General features: G+C 56.5%; 1 protein-coding gene and 1 long non-coding RNA gene across 2 annotated transcripts; both read left to right on the top strand.

The window, feature by feature from the left end:
- Window positions 1-1700: 1700 nt before the first annotated feature.
- LOC142907978 (uncharacterized) lies at window positions 1701-6790 on the top strand. The gene is made up of 3 exons (XR_012931439.1): window positions 1701-1812; window positions 4951-5055; window positions 6550-6790. It is a non-coding gene; the product is annotated as an uncharacterized LOC142907978 (long non-coding RNA).
- Window positions 6791-7312: 522 nt separating this feature from the next.
- Window positions 7313-17625, top strand: EPM2A (EPM2A glucan phosphatase, laforin). Its single transcript, XM_032944848.2, has 5 exons — window positions 7313-7702; window positions 11886-12069; window positions 12902-13200; window positions 13797-14144; window positions 17588-17625. Exons 1-5 carry the CDS (start codon window positions 7408-7410, stop codon window positions 17623-17625), a joined length of 1164 nt encoding a protein of 387 aa, XP_032800739.2. The 5' UTR covers window positions 7313-7407.
- The last annotated feature ends 960 nt before the right edge of the window (window positions 17626-18585 follow it).

Below are 18585 nucleotides of genomic sequence, written 5' to 3'. Positions count from 1 at the left end.
ACAATAACAACCCCTATGTGACCTGACTTTTGGGCCACCCTGTACAATAACAACCCCTATGTGACCTGACTTTTGGACCACCCTGTACAATAACAACCCCTATGTGTCCTGACTTTTGGGCCACCCTGTACAATAACAACCCCTATGTGTCCTGACTTTTGGGCCACCCTGTACAATAACAACCCCTATGTGTCCTGACTTTTGGGCCACCCTGTACAATAACAACCCCTATGTGTCCTGACTTTTGGGCCACCCTGTACAATAACAACCCCTATGTGACCTGACTTTTGGGCCACCCTGTACAATAACAACCCCTATGTGACCTGACTTTTGGGCCACCCTGTACAATAACAACCCCTATGTGACCTGACTTTTGGGCCACCCTGTACAATAACAACCCCTATGTGTCCTGACTTTTGGGCCACCCTGTACAATAACAACCCCTATGTGTCCTGACTTTTGGGCCACCCAGTGCCAATATTATTATCAGAGTTGTCTTTTTTTTGTTTGCATTTTGACTGCTTGTGTTGTGGTTATTGCAGACATGATGCCTTGAATAAAGGTGTCAGGTTTTTTTTGTGCCAGTTAAAAGGGTGAAAACCTATTTACGATATCCAGTTACTGGCAAAGGAGGTCTCAATAATGTAAAGGGTGTCACATTGCTTCTGAAGATCTACGGCGACGATCTATTGATGGAACGTTGACTTTCCCGGCCGCAGGAATTCGCCAAAAGCCTCTGCGTCTTCCCGTGAAGACCGCGTCGGTGAGCCTCTCTGAGAGAATAACAACAACAACAAGCTATACCGACGTTCGAATCGCGACGCCAGGAGCGATGGCGATCGCTTGTTAAAGGGTTGTCCATATATGACGTCACGCACCTAGGGGTGTGTGTGTGGGGTGGGGGAGGAGTCAGACATTTGTGACGGTGCGTGACGAGGGTGGGGGGGAAGGGGGTGGGAGGGATGTTGAGAAACGTGACGTCACGTAAAAATTGCGCAACTTTAAATAAATAAATATTGACGCAACACGTTCTACTTAAATAAATATACTTTTTTATATATAAATGTTTTCTCCTGCAACAGCGCCACGTTAAATACACAACTACAATGACAATAGTTTAAAGGGATTTGAACCATGTTTTATATTTTTTTTTTTGGGGGGGGGGGCAGAGCTTTGTGACGTCATATTTGAGGGGGGTCTAACTTTTTTGACGTCATATTTAAGGGGGGGGTCTAACTTTTTGTGACGTCATATTTAAGGGGAGGGTCTAAATTTTTGTGACGTCATATTTAATGGTGGGTCAAACTTTTTGTGACGTCATATTTGAGGGGGGTCTAACTTTTTGTGACGTCATATTTGAGGGGGGGGGGTCTAACTTTTTTTGACGTCATATTTGAGGGGGGGTCTAACTTTTTGTGACGTCATATTTAAGGGGGGTCTAAATTTTTGCGACGTCATATTTGAGGGGGGGTCTGACTTTTTGTGACGTCATATTTGAGGGGGGGTCTGACTTTTTGTGACGTCATATTTGAGAGGGGGTGGTCTGACTCTTTGTGACGTCATACTTGAGGGAGGGGGTCTGACTTTTTGTGACGTCATATTTGAGGGGGGGTCAAAAATCGTCCAAAATCGCGTGACGTCATTTATGGACGGCCCCAAATGCCGTATTGTTATTTATAGCCGGGGCTGGCATCGCGATCGATTCCAAAAGTCGCGATGGAGGAGGCATCGCGATCCACGGTCGCGATTTCGATTCGGCTACTCGCGCACAATCCTGCAGCGGGGTGGTGCCGCGTGGCGTCTGTCGCTCCGGTTCGTAGCCTGAACCCGCTCCCTCCCTCTGTCCCTCTCGCTCTGCTGCCCCCTCCCCTGCCCCCTCTGCCCCCTCCGTGACCCCTCTGCCCCCTCCCCTGCCCCCTCCCCTGCCCCCTCTGCCCCCTCTGCCCCCTCCCCTGCCCCCTCTGCCCCCTGCCCCCTCTGCCCCCTCCGTGACCCCTCTGCCCCCTCCCCTGCCCCCTCCCCTGCCCCCTCTGCCCCCTCTGCCCCCTCCCCTGCCCCCTCTGCCCCTGCCCCCTCTGCCCCCTCTGCCCCATCCCTGCCCCCTCTGCCCCCTCCCTGCCCCTCTGCCCCCTCCCTGCCCCTCTGCCCCCTACCCTGCCCCCTCTGTTCCCACCCCTGGATTGGCGAGATCACGTGTTGTTGACGTCTCGAAATAGCTTAGAACCCACACGCACACACCACACACACACGCACACACCACACATACACACACAGACACACACCACACACACATACACACACCACACACACAGACACACACAGATACACACCACACACACACGCACACACCACACACACATACACACACAGACACACACCACACACACATACACACACCACACACACATACACACACCACACACACAGACACACACAGATACACACCACACACACTCAGACACACACAGGCACACACCACACACATACCCACACATACACACACCACACACCCACAGACACACATACACACACACCACACACACATACACACACCACACACACATACATACACACACCACATACATACACACATACACACCACACACACATACATACATACACACACCACACACACATACACACACACCACACACACATACACACACCACACACACATACATACACACCACATACATACACACATACACACCACACACACATACATACATACACACACCACACACACATACACACACCACACACACATACACACACCACACACACATACATACACACACCACATACATACACACATACACACCACACACACATACATACATACACACCACACACATACACACACATACACACACCACACACACACACAGACACACCACACACACCACACAGACACACACCACACACACACACACCACACACATACACACACATACACACACCACACACACACAGACACATACCACACACACACAGACACACACCACACACACAGACACACACCACACACATACATACACACACACCGCACACACACCACACACACACAGACACACCACACACACACACAACAGACACACACATACACACACACACACACACCACACACACATACACCACACACACAGACACACACCACACACACAGACACACACAGATACACACCACACACACTCAGACACACACAGGCACACACAGACACACACCACACACACAGACGCACACCACACACACACAGACACAAACAGATACACACCACACACACTCAGACACACACAGACACACACAGATACACACCACACACACCCAGACACACACACACACAGAAACATCACGCACACAGACACACACCACACACGCACACAGACACACACCACACACAAACACGTGCTAACAAAGACAAAGCTCTCCCGTGTAGCCTCTAACAGGCTGTAGGGGCAAGTGCTGTGAGTAGCAGCAGCACCTGTGAAGGTAGACACAGACAAAGGTCCCCCGTGTAGCCTCTAACAGGCTGTAGGGGCAAGTGCTGTTAGCGAGCGGCACCTGTGAAGGTAGACACAGACAAAGGTCCCCCGTGTAGCCTCTAACAGACTGTGGGGGCAAGTGCTGTTAGCGAGCGGCACCTGTGAAGGTAGACACAGACAAAGGTCCCCCGTGTAGCCTCTAACAGGCTGTAGGGGCAAGTGCTGTTAGTAGCGAGTAGCAGCAGCACCTGTGAAGGTAGACACAGACAAAATTCCCCCATGTAGCCTCTAACAGACTGTAGGGGCAAGTGCTGTGAGTAGCGAGTAGCAGCAGCACCTGTGAAGGTAGACACAGACAAAGTTCCCCCATGTAGCCTCTAACAGGCTGTAGGGGCAAGTGCTGTGAGTAGCGAGTAGCAGCAGCACCTGTGAAGGTAGACACAGACAAAGATCCCCCGTGTAGCCTCTAACAGGCTGTAGGGGCAAGTGCTGTGAGTAGCGAGTAGCAGCAGCACCTGTGAAGGTAGACACAGACAAAGGTCCCCCGTGTAGCCTCTAGCAGGCTGTAGGGGCAAGTGCTGTGAAGGCTACCGGCACTGTGGCACACGAGGGGGTGGGTGGCTACCAGCACCACGCCCGGCCGCCTTTGTCTCCCCCGGTGGCGATGTTCACTACACACCGCTACACCAGCGACTCGTTTGAGGCCGAGTCGACCTAGGGGAGGCCCAGGACCGGTTCAGATAATCGTCACCGGTGGTGTTGGTGGCCGTGAGCGGGAATCGAACTCGGGTCGCCGGGTTTCGTAGCGCAGCGTAGCGCTAACCACTACACCCACCGCTCCTCACACCAACTTCCGACTTATAATAATTATTGTCGTCAGATCAACTAATTGCAGGTGATCAAATAATTATCCATCATCAGGGCCAGGATCGATCCACCGCTGGATGAAGGCCTCCCCAAGCCAATCCCAACACCGTCGCCATTCGCCACTTGGCGACGGTGTGACGTCACCGCGGCGCCCGTGCCAGGCTAGGTGCACCACTTTAGGCTATCACGTGAAGCGTCCAAGGCTCGCCGCTGGCACGGGGAGGTCACGTGACAGACCCAGCAGGTGCCACGGGGTTGGCCGACTGAGATGATCGGTAGCTGCACCACCAGCTGTAACCCCCCTACTGTGCCAGGCTAGGTGCAGGAGGAGGTCACGGGACAGACCCAGCAGGTGCCACGGGGTTGGCCGACTGAGATGACCGGTAGATGCACCACCAGCTATACCCCCCTACTGTGCCAGGCTAGGTGCAGGAGGAGTTCACGGGACAGACCCAGCAGGTGCCACGGGTTGACCGACTGAGACGACCGGTAGATGCACCACCAGCTGTACCCCCCTATTCTGCCAAATTGCTGTGTTTTAGCTACCTGGCGCTCCACCCGTTGTTGTGAGCATCGCTCCTCTGCCCTCCGTTGTTGTTAGAGAGCGACTGCCTCCTACTGCCCAGAAGCAGCAGCAGCAGCGTCCTTCACGAGCCTCCTCCTCCTCCACAGAGGCCGATCTTGACACCGCTGGTACCGCTCATCGGCAAGTCCACTCAGCTCCACATCCTTCCGTACCACATCAGCTCCATCTCTTCTCTAGCCCGTGTCACCCACTCACTCACCCATCAGCTCCATCTCTTCTCTAGCCCGTGTCACCCACTCACTCACCCATCAGCTCCATCTCTTCTCTAGCCCGTGTCGTGCCCGTTTAGCTCCCTCTATGCGGCCAAACATGCTTGGGCATGCGGTGGCTGGACATGCGGGCTACGTGACCCAGCCAACACACTCACCAACACAGCACTCACCTACTCACCTACAGCAATCACCCACCAACACACCCACTTACCTACGCATCTATACACACACCCATTCATCAACTTACTCACTCACCCCCTCACTCATCAAATCACTAACCCAACCACTCATTCACCCCCTCACTCATTAACTCACTCACCAACTCAGTCATTAATTCGCTCAATCACCCACTCACTCATAAACTCATCCACTCATCAACTCGCTCAGTCATCCACTCACTCACCCACTCATTCATCATCTCACTCACCAACTCACCCACTCATCCACTCACTCACCCACTTACTCACCATTCATTCATTCATCAACTCACTCACCCACTCACTCATCAACTCACTCAAGAACTCACTCACCCACTCATTCATCAACTCACCCAATCACTCATCAACTCACTCACTCACCCACTCACTCACCCACTCACTCATCAACTTACTCACTCACCCACTCACCCACTCACTCACCCACTCACTCACTCACCACCTCACTCACTCATTCACTCACTCACCCCCTCACTCATCAACTCACTCACTCATTCACTCACTCACGCACTCACCCACTCACTCACTCATTCACTCACTCACCCACTCACCCCCTCACTCATACACTCACTCACCCCCTCACTCATCAACTCACTCACTCACCCCCTCACTCACTCATTCACTCACTCACCCCTCCACTCATCAACTCACTCACCCTCACACTCATGCGCACGTGATAGCCTCCACGTGTTCACCTTGTCACGTGATAGCCTCCACGTGTTCACCTTGTCACGTGATAGCCTCCACGTGTTCACCTTGTCACGTGATAGCCTTGACGTGTTCACCTTGTCACGTGATAGCCTCCACGTGGTCACCTTGTCACGTGATAGCCTCCACGTGTTCACCTTGTCACGTGATAGCCTCGACGTGTTCACCTTGTCACGTGATAGCCTCCACGTGTTCACCTTGTCACGTGATAGCCTCCACGTGTACACCTTGTCACGTGATAACCTCCACGTGTTCACCTTGTCACGTAGTGGGAATGACGGTTGTTGTTGTTGTTTGTGTTGTTGTTTGTGTTGTTGTTTGTGTTGTTGTTGTTGTTTGTGTTGTTGTTGTTGTTTGTGTTGTTGTTGTTTGTGTTGTTGTTTGTGTTGTTCTTGTTGTTGTTTGTGTTGTTGTTTGTGTTGTTTGTGTTGTTGTTTGTGTTGTTTGTGTTGTTGTTTACGCTCTGGCTGCGTGTGCAGCTGCAGGAGCATCAGCGGCATCGGCAGCACCAGCAGCAGCAGGGGCAGCGAGGGCAGCAGCAGTAGCAGCAGGGACGGTGGTGGTGGTAGTGGACAAGCACCATCAGCATAAGGGGCAGCAGCAGCAGCAGGGGCTCTGGTAGCAGCAGGGGCAGTAGGAGGGGCTGTGGTGGTGCAGCAGTAGGGGCAGCAGCAGGAGGGGCAGCAGCAGGAGGGGCAGCAGGGGGGGCAGCAGCAGCAGGAGGGGCAGCAGCAGCAGGAGGGGCAGCACTAGGGGGGACAGCAGCAGCAGTAGGAGGGGCAGCAGCAGCAGGAGGGACAGCAGCAGCAGGAGCAGCAGCAGCAGCAGGGGCAGCAGCAGGAGGGGCAGCAGCAGGAGCGGCAGCAGCAGCAAGAGGGGCAGCACTAGGGGGGACAGCAGCAGCAGTAGGAGGGGCAGCAGCAGCAGGAGGGACAGCAGCAGCAGGAGCAGCAGCAGCCGGGGCAGCAGCAAGAGGGGCAGCAGCAGCAGCGGCAGCAGGGGCAGCAGCAGCAGGGGCAGCAGCAGCAGGAGGGGCAGCACTAGGGGGGACAGCAGCAACAGTAGGAGGGGCAGCAGCAGGGTCAGCAGCAGCCGGGGCAGCAGCAGGGGCAGCAGCAGCAGGAGGGGCAGCAGCAGCGGCAGCACTAGGGGGCGCAGCAGCAGCGGTAGGGGCAGCACTAGGGGCAGCAGCAGCAGGAGGGGCAGCAGCAGCAGCAGGAGGGGCAGCAGCAGCAGCAGGAGGGGCAGCAGCAGCAGGAGGGGCAGCAGCAGCACTAGGGGCAGCAGCAGCAGGAGGGGCAGCAGCAGCAGCAGGGGCAGCAGCAGCTTCAGCGGCCATGCGCTACCGCTTGGGCGTGGTGTGCACGGTCGGTCCGGGCTGCCGCCTCTGGGCGTGCGGCTCGCGGGCAGAGCTGGGCGCCTGGGACCCCCGCGGGGCCGCGCCCCTCGCCGCGGCGTCCACGCACGGCGACGCCTCGTCGCTGGAGCCATCCTTCTTCTGGGGGGACGTGGAGATGGACGAGGAGGAGGAGGAGGAGAGGGAGGAGGGAGTGGAGAGGAAGACTCCGCTGGAGTTCTCCTACAAGTTCATCAAGACGGAGGAGAGCGCCCCGGGGCGGGTCGTGTGGGAAGGTGCGTGGTGGTGGTGGTGGTGGTGAGGCGTGGTGGTGGTGGTGGTGGTGAGGCGTGGTGGTGGTGAGGCGTGGTGGTGGTGGTGGTGGTGAGGCGTGGTGGTGGTGGTGGTGAGGCGTGGTGGTGGTGGTGGTGGTGAGGCGGTGGTTGTGGTAGTGGTGGTGAGGCGTGGTGGTGGTGGTGGTGAGGCGTGGTGGTGGTGGTGGTGAGGTGTGGCGGTGGTTGTGGTGGTGGTGGTGAGGCGTGGTGGTGGTGGTGGTGAGGCGTGGTGGTGGTGGTGGTGGTGAGGCGTGGTGGTGGTGGTGGTGGTGAGGCGTGGTGGTGGTGGTGGTGGTGAGGCGTGGTGGTGGTGAGGCGTGGTGGTGGTGGTGGTGAGGCGTGCGTGGTGGTGGTGAGGCGTGTCCGGCAATCACAATCCCTTCCCTCCTCGCTGGTGCCGGAACGGTAACACTGCGGTGAGCAGCCCGGCCATGGAGCGGGGCGGGAGGACAAATTCCGATTGGCCATTCCCGTCATGGCATCTGTAGCCACCACCACAGCGGCCAAAGGAGGGCTCTGGATGGGTGCGAGTGGCTGGTAAAACCCCTCCACATTCAATACATTACCACAATACCACGTCTGAAATATCTACTTAACAAGCTTGTGCCAGAGGCCCCGGGGGGACAGGCGTCCATGACGTCTCCGGGCCAAACCCCATCTGGTGAATCCTTACCCTTGTGGATTCCTCCAGAAACATTTTTTATTTTTTTTAAAGCCACTGCGGGTGGCCACGTGGAATGTTCCAACGGAGGAGAGGCTGCCAATCCTCTGTCGGGAGCTGGACCGGTACCGCCCGGATCTCTGTGGCATTTATGGAGGTCCGGTGGACCGGCTCTGGCCCCTGCCACCATGAGGGGTGGACAGTCCTCTACTCGGGGCAGGAGACTGCCGAACAACAGGGAGTGGCTCTTCTTCTGAACGGAAGAATGAAGGGGGCGTGGGAGCGTGGCGGTGAGGTGTGGGAAGCTGTAAGCCCCAGGTAACTCTGGGCTCATCTCCCCATGAACCAGAGGCGAGGTGTGGTGGTGATAACTTGTGGCACCACGGAAGTTGACCAGTGGAGGGATACAGGCAAGGCCAATTAGTCAGATGCCTTCTATGACCTCCTGTCACAGGTGGTAGCTCCTCAGGATACAGTCATCCTGTTGGGTGACTTTAATGCCCGGTTGGGTCATGATCTCCCAAACGAAATGCTGAGGGAGGGTAGCGTTTATGTGCAGACTGCCCTATATAGCATCATAATAACACTTTGGACAACTGGACAGATTCAGCAGGATTGAAAGGATGCCCTGGTGGTCCCCCTTTTTAAGAAGGGGGACCGCACAGACTGAGACAACTACTGGGGCATCTCACTCCTCAGTGTGCCTGGAAAGGTCCTGGCAAGGATTATTCAGCATCGCCTTGCCAAGCACGCTGAGGAGAGGCTTGCGGAGCCCCAATGCGGTTTCAGGCCAGGGTGGTCCTGCACAGATGCCATATTTTCTGTCCGTTTGCTACAGCAGAGGTGTAGGGAATTCCAACAAGACCTACATCTCTGCTTTATTGACCTAGTCAAGGCCTATGATACCATCAGTAGGCCTGGGCTATGAGTTGTTCTTCATGCTTTCGGAGTCCCTGGCTCTCTGCTCACGATCATTAAGGACCTTCATGATGGTGAGCGGGCCCGTGTAAAACTACGTGGCCAGGAGTCGAAGCCATTCTCTGTTCACCTTGGGGTGCGACGGGGATGTCCTCTGTCTCCCACATTTTTTAACATCTATTTCGACCACGTAGTTCGTGAAGCCTTCAATAGCTGTACTGGGGGAATCTCCATTTGGTACAGATATAATGGGAGGCTTATCGATGCCCGGGTGCGGTAAAGGGATGGCTCCCTATTGCTCAACCACGTTATGTATGCCGATGATTTGTTAATAGCTGCTCATTCAGAGGAGGAGTTGGAGACGCTGCTGCTGAGACTGGAGCGTGCCACTAAGAGATGGGCCTTACCATCAGCCCCACCAAAACTAAGCACCTGCCTGGGTATTTTGTACCATCGGACACTCCACCCCCACAACTCCCAATCGGTGATGGGGCAGTTGTGGAGAGAGTGGAGAGTTTCCCATACCTGGGCAGTGTGCTTATGACCGGCTCCAGTTTAACAGCAGAGGTCTCACTCCGAATGAGTCGAGCGGCAATATCTTTTCATCGGTTGTGTAACGCTGCTGTGTGGAAGCTACCTGGTCTGTCGCTCCGCACTAAGCTTCAGGTCTTCTTGGCCACGGTCATTCCCTCCCTTCTCTACGCTTGCGAAACGTGGACCCCCCTAATGGAACATTTTCGCCGGTGAAAAACATTTAGGCTGGCCTGCCTACGATCCATCCTGGGTTTAACCTGCAGGCTGGATTGTGTGAGGAGCTCACAAATCCTTGAAAGATCTGGGCAAGGTCCCATTGGTGAGCTCCGACAGGCAAGGTTGCTTTGGCTGGGTCATGTAGCCCGCATGCCCAGCCACCGCATGCCGAAACAGCTTTTTTTGGCCGGATATAGGGAGCTAAACGGGCGAGGCACAGGGTAGAGAAGAGATGGAGTGATGTGGTACAGAAGGACGTGGAGCTGAGTGGACTTGCCGATGAGCGGTACCAGCGGTGTCAAGATCGGCCTCTGTGGAGGAGGATGCTCGTGAAGGACGCTGCAGCTGCTGCTGCTGGGCAGTTGGAGGCAGTCGCCCACCAACAAAAATGTAGAGCAGAGGAGCGACGCTCACAACAACGAGCGGAGCGCCGGGTGGCTAAAACACAGCAAGTTGGCACAATCGGGGGCACAGCTGGTTGTGCATCAGCCAGTCAACTCAGTCAGTCGACCCGTGGCACCTGCTGGGTCTGCGTCACTTCACGTGGCTTTGACAGGTGACGTCACCGCCACTTAGTGACGAACGGCGGTGGTTGTGATGAGGTGTAGTGATGATGAGGAGCAGTAACGTCACCACACCCGAGGTACTGCTACTCACTAGCAACACTTCTCCCCTAACAGTCTGTTCAAGGATCCACGGGGGGTGGGGGGGGGTGGGGAAGAGAGTGCGAGAGAAAAATCACAATACAGGATGATAACAATATCTTCTCCAGGTGAGAGAGACGCATCACAATGCAGAGTGATAACAATATCTTCTCCAGGTGAGAGAGACACATCACAATGCAGGATGATAACAATAGCCTCTCCAGGTGAGAGAGACACATCACAATGCAGAGTGATAACAATAGCCTGCTCCAGGTGAGAGACACATCACAATACAGAGTGATAACAATAGCCTGCTCCAGGTGAGAGAGACATCACAATGCAGAGTGATAACAATAACCTGCTCCAGGTGAGAGAGACATCACAATACAGAGTGATAACAATAGCCTGCTCCAGGTGAGAGAGACATCACAATACAGAGTGATAACAATAGCCTGCTCCAGGTGAGAGAGACACATCGCAATGCAGAGTGATAACAATAGCTTCTCCAGGTGAGAGAGACGCATCACAATGCAGAGTGATAACAATAGCCTGCTCCAAGTGAGAGAGAAGCATCACAATGCAGAGTGATAACAATAGCCTGCTCTAGGTGAGCGAGACACATCAAAATGCAGAATGATAACAATAGCCTGCTCCAGGTGAGAGAGACACATCACAATGCAGAGTGATAACAATAGCCTGCTCCAGGTGAGAGAGACACATGACAATACAGAGTGATAACAATAGCCTGCTCTAGGTGAGAGAGACACATGACAATACAGAGTGATAACAATAGCCTGCTCCAGGTGAGAGAGACACATGACAATACAGAGTGATAACAATAACCTGCTCCAGGTGAGAGAGACACATGACAATACAGAGTGATAACAATAGCCTGCTCCAGGTGAGAGACACACATCAATGCAGAATGATAACAATAGCCTGCTCTAGGTGAGAGACACATCGCAATGCAGAGTGATAACAATAGCCTCTCCACTGGTCCTCACCCTGACACTGACCCCGTGACCCTGCTGTGACACCGATGACGTCGTCACTACCCCACTGGCCCTGACCCTGACCCGCGACCTCGTGACCCTGCTGTGACCCCCCCCCGATGACGTCGTCACTACCCCACTGGCCCTGACCCTGACCCGCGACCCCGTGACCCTCTCAGGCTGCGGACCGGCTCACAACCGCCAGAGTCTCGACGCGGAGGAGCTGGCGGAGGCGCTGGTGGACGGTGTCGTTTGCCTCCCCATCGGCCACTGGATCGAGGAGGGCGGCCACACGGACGAGTGGAGGCACACGACGGCCTTCTACCGGCACATCGCCGAGCGGCACTCCATGCACTACTCCAGGTGCCGCGCGCGGTCCGGGCGTGGTCCGCGTGAGTCCACGTGAGTCCGCCTGAGTCCGCGTGAGTCCACCTGAGCCCGCGTGAGTCCACGTGAGTCCGCCTGAGTCCACGTGAGTCCACGTGAGTCCACGTGAGTCCACGTGAGTCCGCCTGAGCCCACGTGAGTCCGCGTGAGTCCACGTGAGTCCACATGAGTCCACGTGAGTCCGCCTGAGTCCGCCTGAGTCCACGTGAGTCCACGTGAGCCCACGTGAGTCCGCCTGAGCCCACGTGAGTCCGCGTGAGTCCACGTGAGTCCACATGAGTCCGCGTGAGTCCGCGTGAGTCCGCGTGAGTCCGCCTGAGCCCGCGTGAGTCCGCCTGAGTCCGCGTGAGTCCGCGTGAGTCCGCCTGAGCCCACGTGAGTCCGCCTGAGCCCACGTGAGTCCGCCTGAGCCCATGTGAGTCCGCCTGAGCCCACGTGAGTCCGCCTGAGCCCACGTGAGTCCACATGAGTCCGCCTGAGTCCGCCTGAGTCTGCGTGAGTCCGCCTGAGCCCACGTGAGTCCGCCTGAGCCCACGTGAGTCCGCCTGAGCCCACGTGAGTCCGCCTGAGTCCACGTGAGTCCGCCTGAGCCCACGTGAGTCCGCGTGAGTCCGCGTCATTCCGTTCACGCGACTCCTCCCACTACCGCCGCCGCCCCACCGTGACGACCGCCTCGACCCCGCCCTGCCCTGCCCTGCCCTGCCCTGCCCCGCCCCGCCCTGCCCTGCCCTGCCCTGCCCTGCCCTGCCCTGCCCTGCCCTGCCCCCCACCCCGCACCCCGCACCCCCCGCACACCCCCGCGCCCCAGAGTTCTACCGCGTCTGTGGCTGGGCTCGTGTCCGCGGGTGCCCGCCCACGTGAGCGTGACGCTGCGCTCCGCCCTCGGCGCCACGGCCCTCGTCAACCTCCAGACGGCCGGCGACGTGGAGGCCAACTGGGGAGCGTGCGCGCCCGAGGGGGCCGGCGACGTGGAGGCCAACTGGGGAGCGTGCGCGCCCGAGGGGGCCGGCGACGGCGGCACGGCGGCTCCCCGCCACTTGCAGGAGCTGTGCCGCAGGGAGGGGATCGCCTACGTCTGGCTCCCCACGGCGGACATGAGCACCGAGGGTGGGGGTGGGGAGTGGGGGGGGGGGGGGGGAGGGGGGAGGGGGGAGGGGGGGAGGGGGGGCTCCTAGTGATTCTCCTTGAGACGACTCCACGTGACTCCTTGAGACTCCACGTGACTCCTTGAGACTCCTTGAGACTCCTTGAGACTCCCTGAGACTCCTCCACGTGACTCCCTGAGACTCCACGTGACTCCTTGAGACTCCTTGAGACGACTCCACGTGACTCCTTGAGACTCCTTGAGACTCCCTCCACGTGACTCCTTGAGACTCCCTGAGACTCCACGTGACTCCTTGAGACTCTTCCACGTGACTCCTTGAGACTCCCTGAGACTCCACGTGACTCCTTGAGACTCCTTGAGACTCCCTCCACGTGACTCCTTGAGACTCCCTGAGACTCCACGTGACTCCTTGAGACTCCTCCACGTGACTCCACGTGACTCCTTGAGACTCTTCTCCCGCACCCCCCCCACCCCCAACCCCCACCCACCCCCCCATCCCCCCCACCCCCCCCATACTCCCCCCACCCCCCCACCACCCCCCCACCACCCCCCCCACCCACCCCCACCCCCCCCCACCCCCCCACCCCACCCCCCGTAGACCGCACCCAGGTGCTCCCGCAGGCGGCCTGGATCCTCCACGGCCTGCTGGCCGGCGGCCACGTGGTCTACGTCCACTGCAACGCGGGCGTGGGCCGTGCCGCCGCGGCCGTCGCCGGCTACCTGTGCCACGTCCTGGGGTGGACCCCGCGCCGGGCCCACTACCACCTGGCGGCCCGGCGGCCCGCCGTGTACCTGGACAACGAGGCCCTGGCGAGGGCCGCGCCCGACTTCCGCCGCAAGTTCGGCGCGGCCCTCGCCCTGCGGGGGGAGGAGGCCGCCTGGGCCAGGGGGGGTGGGTGGGGGGAGGAGGAGGAGGAGGAGGAGGAGGAGGAGGAGGTCACGAGGGGTAGGAGGAGGAGGTCACGAGGGGTAGGAGGAGGAGGTCATGAGGGATAGGAGGAGGAGGTCACGAGGTGTAGGAGGAGGTCACGAGGGGTAGGAGGTCACGAGTAGGAGGAGGTCACAAGAGGTAGGAGGAGGTCACGAGTAGGAGGAGGTCACGAGGAGTAAGAGGAGGAGGAGGTCACGAGGGGTAGGAGGAGGAGGAGGTCACGAGCGGTAGGAGGAGGAGGAGGTCACGAGGGGTAGGAGGAGGTCACGAGGTGTAGGAGGTCACGAGGAGTGGGAGGAGGAGGTCACGGAGAGGTAGGAGGAGGAGGTCACGAGGGGTAGGAGGGAGGTCACGAGTAGGAGGAGGTCACGAGGGGTAGGAGGAGGAGGTCACGAGGTGTAGGAGGAGGTCACGAGTAGGAGGAGGTCACGAGGGGTAGGAGGAGGAGGTCACGAGGGGTAGGAGGAGGTCACGAGGGGTAGGAGGAGGTCACGAGGGGTAGGAGGAGGAGGTCACGAGTAGGAGGAGGTCACAAGAGGTAGGAGGAGGTCACGAGTAGGAGGAGGTCACGAGGAGTAAGAGGAGGAGGAGGTCACGAGGGGTAGGAGGAGGAGGAGGTCACGAGGGGTAGGAGGAGGAGGAGGTCACGAGGGGTAGGAGGAGGTCACGAGGTGTAGGAGGAGGAGGTCACGAGGAGTGGGAGGAGGAGGTCACGAGAGGTAGGAGGAGGTCACGAGTAGGAGGAGGTCACGAGGAGTAAGAGGAGGAGGAGGTCACGAGGTGTAGGAGGAGGAGGTCACGAGGAGTGGGAGGAGGAGGTCACGAGAGGTAGGAGGAGGTCACGAGTAGGAGGAGGTCACGAGGAGTAAGAGGAGGAGGAGATCACGAGGGGTAGGAGGAGGAGGAGGTCACGAGGAGTAGGAGGAGGTCACGAGGAGTAAGAGGAGGAGGTCACGAGGGGTAGGAGGAGGAGGTCACGAGGGGTAGGAGGAGGTCACGAGGGGTAGGAGGAGGTCACGAGGGGTAGGAGGTCACGAGTAGGAGGAGGTCACGAGGGGTAGGAGGAGGTCACGAGGGGTAGGAGGAGGAGGTCATGAGGGATAGGAGGAGGAGGTCACGAGGTGTAGGAGGAGGTCACGAGGGGTAGGAGGAGGAGGTCACGAGTAGGAGGAGGTCACAAGAGGTAGGAGGAGGTCACGAGTAGGAGGAGGTCACGAGGAGTAAGAGGAGGAGGAGGTCACGAGGGGTAAGAGGAGGAGGTCACGAGGAGTAGGAGGAGGAGGTCACGAGGGGTAAGAGGAGGAGGTCACGAGGTGTAGGAGGAGGAGGTCACGAGGGGTAGGAGGTCACGAGGAGTAGGAGGAGGTCACGAGGGGTAGGAGGAGGAGGTCACGAGGAGTAGGAGGAGGTCACGAGGGGTAGGAGGAGGAGGAGGTCACGAGGGGTAGGAGGAGGAGGAGGTCACGAGGTGTAGGAGGAGGTCACGAGGGGTAGGAGGAGGAGGTCACGAGGAGTAGGAGGAGGAGGAGGTCACGAGGGGTAGGAGGAGGTCACGAGGTGTAGGAGGAGGTCACGAGGGGTAGGAGGAGGTCACGAGGGGTAGGAGGAGGAGGTCACGAGGGGTAGGAGGAGGTCACGAGGAGTAAGAGGAGGAGGAGGTCACGAGGGGTAGGAGGAGGTCACGAGTAGGAGGAGGTCATGAGGGGTAGGAGGAGGAGGTCACGAGTAGGAGGAGGAGGTCACGAGGAGGTCACGAGTACGAGGAGGTGTTGTTGTTGTATGTAGAGACCTTTTTTCCAAAATTTATATTAAAAATAATTCTGCCATTTTTTTAAATATTAATAATCAATCAAATGAATAAATGAATCACCCTCAAAGCCGCTACCTCCCGCAAGCCCCTGGAGGTCGTAAAAGGCCATGAAATAATCAGCTCCGAGGCAAAGGGAGGTTAACGATGACGATGATCTGCAGGATCTCCAGATTGCCGAAGGACCGCATGCCTTGACCTCCCCGGACGCTTTGGACCAGGGGTTGGGCAAATTGCTTGACTCGCGGGCCACAACGGGTTCTAAAATTTGACGGAGGGGCCGGGCCAGGAACCAGATGGATGGAGTGATTTGTGTGAACTAAAAAATATAAATGACGTGTTAAAAATCATTACGCGAAAGTATTCGGCCTTTTAACAGGTAGCAAAGCGTTTTACTTGCAAGGCAAAGTGCGCCATCTAATGGGGGAAATGGGGCATTGCAGGGGAAAGGTAAAATTTAATTTAATAATAATAAAAACCCAACGTGCCGTATACTGCCCGGGCGCCGTACTTTGCCCGTGTCCGCTTTGGACAGTTCACAAACAAATATCCAGAATTGTAGATTTGAAGCTTTCGTGACTGGTTCTATTGGGTAAAGTCACGTAGGTAAAAAAAATATATATAACGAAAATCACGACGTTTCGGCCACAACACAAGCGGCCTTCATCAGGTGAAGGGACGAGACTGTCTGGAGGACAGCGTGGCTTTTTCACTCCAGCGCTGCCCTCCAGACAGTCTCGTCCCTTCACCTGATGAAGGCCGCTTGTGTTGTGGCCGAAACGTCGTGATTTTTGTTACTTTATTTTTTACCTACGTGACTTTACCCAATAGAACCAAAGAGTATAAATATCCAGAATCACAGGCACGGACGCAGAGCACAAGGGGCAAACGGGCATTATAACTGATATATATAAAAAAAATTGTACGGAAAAAGTTTAAGCTTGGCTACAAGAATAAGTCGACATTATAGACTGCAGTATTCCTTATATGACTTCTCATTGTATCTTTCTATCTACGTGACTTTACCAAGAGCACCAAAGTACATGAGTTCCCGCAATCACGAAAGCTTAAGTCCAAACTAAGCGACATCTCTGATCTCGAGAATAACAACATAAACACTGATCCCTGGATGCAGACAGGGAGCAAAAAGTTAATAAATCCCTTGAAATACCGGAGGTAGCAGCTAATGACATTACAGATCTTGGTTAAACACAAACCAAATGACAATCGCAAGAGATTAGACCCTGGGGTAACTCAAAAGAGACGCGAGAAAATAGGTCAAACGCGCAAGACCAGATAAAAATGTATTCCACGAAATCAGAGCCTCCCCGGCCGCCTTTGTCTTCCAACAATTTGACACAAACACTTGGTAGCCGTAACATACGCATGAAGGGAGAGCGCCTCCCCTCCCTAGTAGGGGAGACCACGAGAGGGGGTTGGGAATGCAAACAAACAAAATGTGATGGTAAAACGGTCAATGGTCAAAGGTCAACAAGGGGGCGGGGGGCGAGGAGGTCTGGTGACGGAGGGCATCTGTTTTTTTTTAATCTCTCCCGCAAGAGACGCGGAGAGAGGCGAGAGAGAATTTCACATTTAAGCTCGGCTGAGTCTTTGCTAAGGGGCAGGCTCCGGGTAATGCTCTGTCTCGCAGAGAAGAAGAGGGGCGAGGTGATGACGTTAGGTCGCTGAGTTCGGCGTGGACCGGCAGAGTACCGCCGAAACTTTCATCCCACCATTCATCCGGGTGTTTCGGGTCGCCTGCAGAATCGAGGATTGCGATATCGCCGCGTCGTGCCAAGCTGTCAGGGTTTTGCTAGAGGCGTGCGAATACAATTTTCGATTTTTTTTTTGAGAGCGAGCGATCCCGGGGCCAGCGCTCAACTTTCGTGAAGAGCAACGAAAGTTGAGCGGCAACGACAAAGCGCGGCGCCCGAAGTACCGGGGCGGGCGGGCGGGCGTCCGTGCACGATCAAGGAGAGAGCGAGGGCAATGAGAGAGAGAAGAAGAGAGAGAGAGAGAGCAAGAAAGAAAGAAAGAGAGAGAGAGAAAGAAAGAAAGAAAAAGAGAGAGAGAAAGAAAGAAAGAGAGAGAAAGAAAGAAAGAAAAAGAGAGAGAGAGAAAGAAAGAAAGAAAGAAAAAGAGAGAGAGAAAGAAAGAAAGAAAGAGAGAGAGAGAGAGAGAGAGAAAGAAAGAAAGAGAGAGAGAGAGAAAGAAAGAAAGAGAGAAAGAAAGAAAGAGAGAGAAAGAAAGAAAGAAAGAGAGAGAGAGAGAGAAAGAAAGAAAGAAAGAGAGAGAAAGAAAGAAAGAAAAAGAGAGAGAGAGAAAGAAAGAGCGCCGAGCGACGACAAGCAATCAACCTGGAGAAAGGAGGCGGAAAGCGCCAATCGTCGACCAGGCCCAGCATCGCAGAGAGCCTGCTCCACCGGGCGAGGGGCGCTTGCCGCCAGCGGGCGAGCTGCACGCGCAGTCGAGCGTCGCCAAAGAGCACGGAGCCGGAGAGGGGGAGAGAGATCGCGCGCCACCGGTAGCAGGGGAAAGAGCCTGGTCGGCCAACCCGCGAGGGAGAGGAGGATGCGCCGGCGGGCCAGGTCGCCGGCCGCCAGCGGACGAGCCGCGGGCGCTATCCGACGGCGGGATCATCGCGCGCCG

Source organism: Petromyzon marinus (assembly GCF_048934315.1).
Source record: "Petromyzon marinus isolate PM22_M1 ecotype Great Lakes invasive population chromosome 67 unlocalized genomic scaffold, UKy_Petmar_22M1.pri1.0 chr67_unloc.6, whole genome shotgun sequence".
NCBI classification, from domain to species: Eukaryota; Metazoa; Chordata; class Hyperoartia; order Petromyzontiformes; family Petromyzontidae; genus Petromyzon; species Petromyzon marinus.
Note: the sequence above shows the minus strand (reverse complement) of the source record. Positions and strands in the feature narration are given on the sequence as shown.

Excerpts from the sequence above, each read along its gene's own strand:
- EPM2A (XM_032944848.2), top strand. The coding sequence starts at position 7,408 with ATGCGCTACCGCTTGGGCGTGGTGTGCACGGTCGGTCCGGGCTGCCGC. Across the intron at positions 12,070-12,901 it reads CACTCCATGCACTACTCCAG|AGTTCTACCGCGTCTGTGGC; the intron begins GTGCCGCGCGCG and ends CCCGCGCCCCAG. Across the intron at positions 14,145-17,587 it reads GGAGGAGGAGGTCACGAGGG|AGAAGAAGAGGGGCGAGGTG; the intron begins GTAGGAGGAGGA and ends TCTGTCTCGCAG.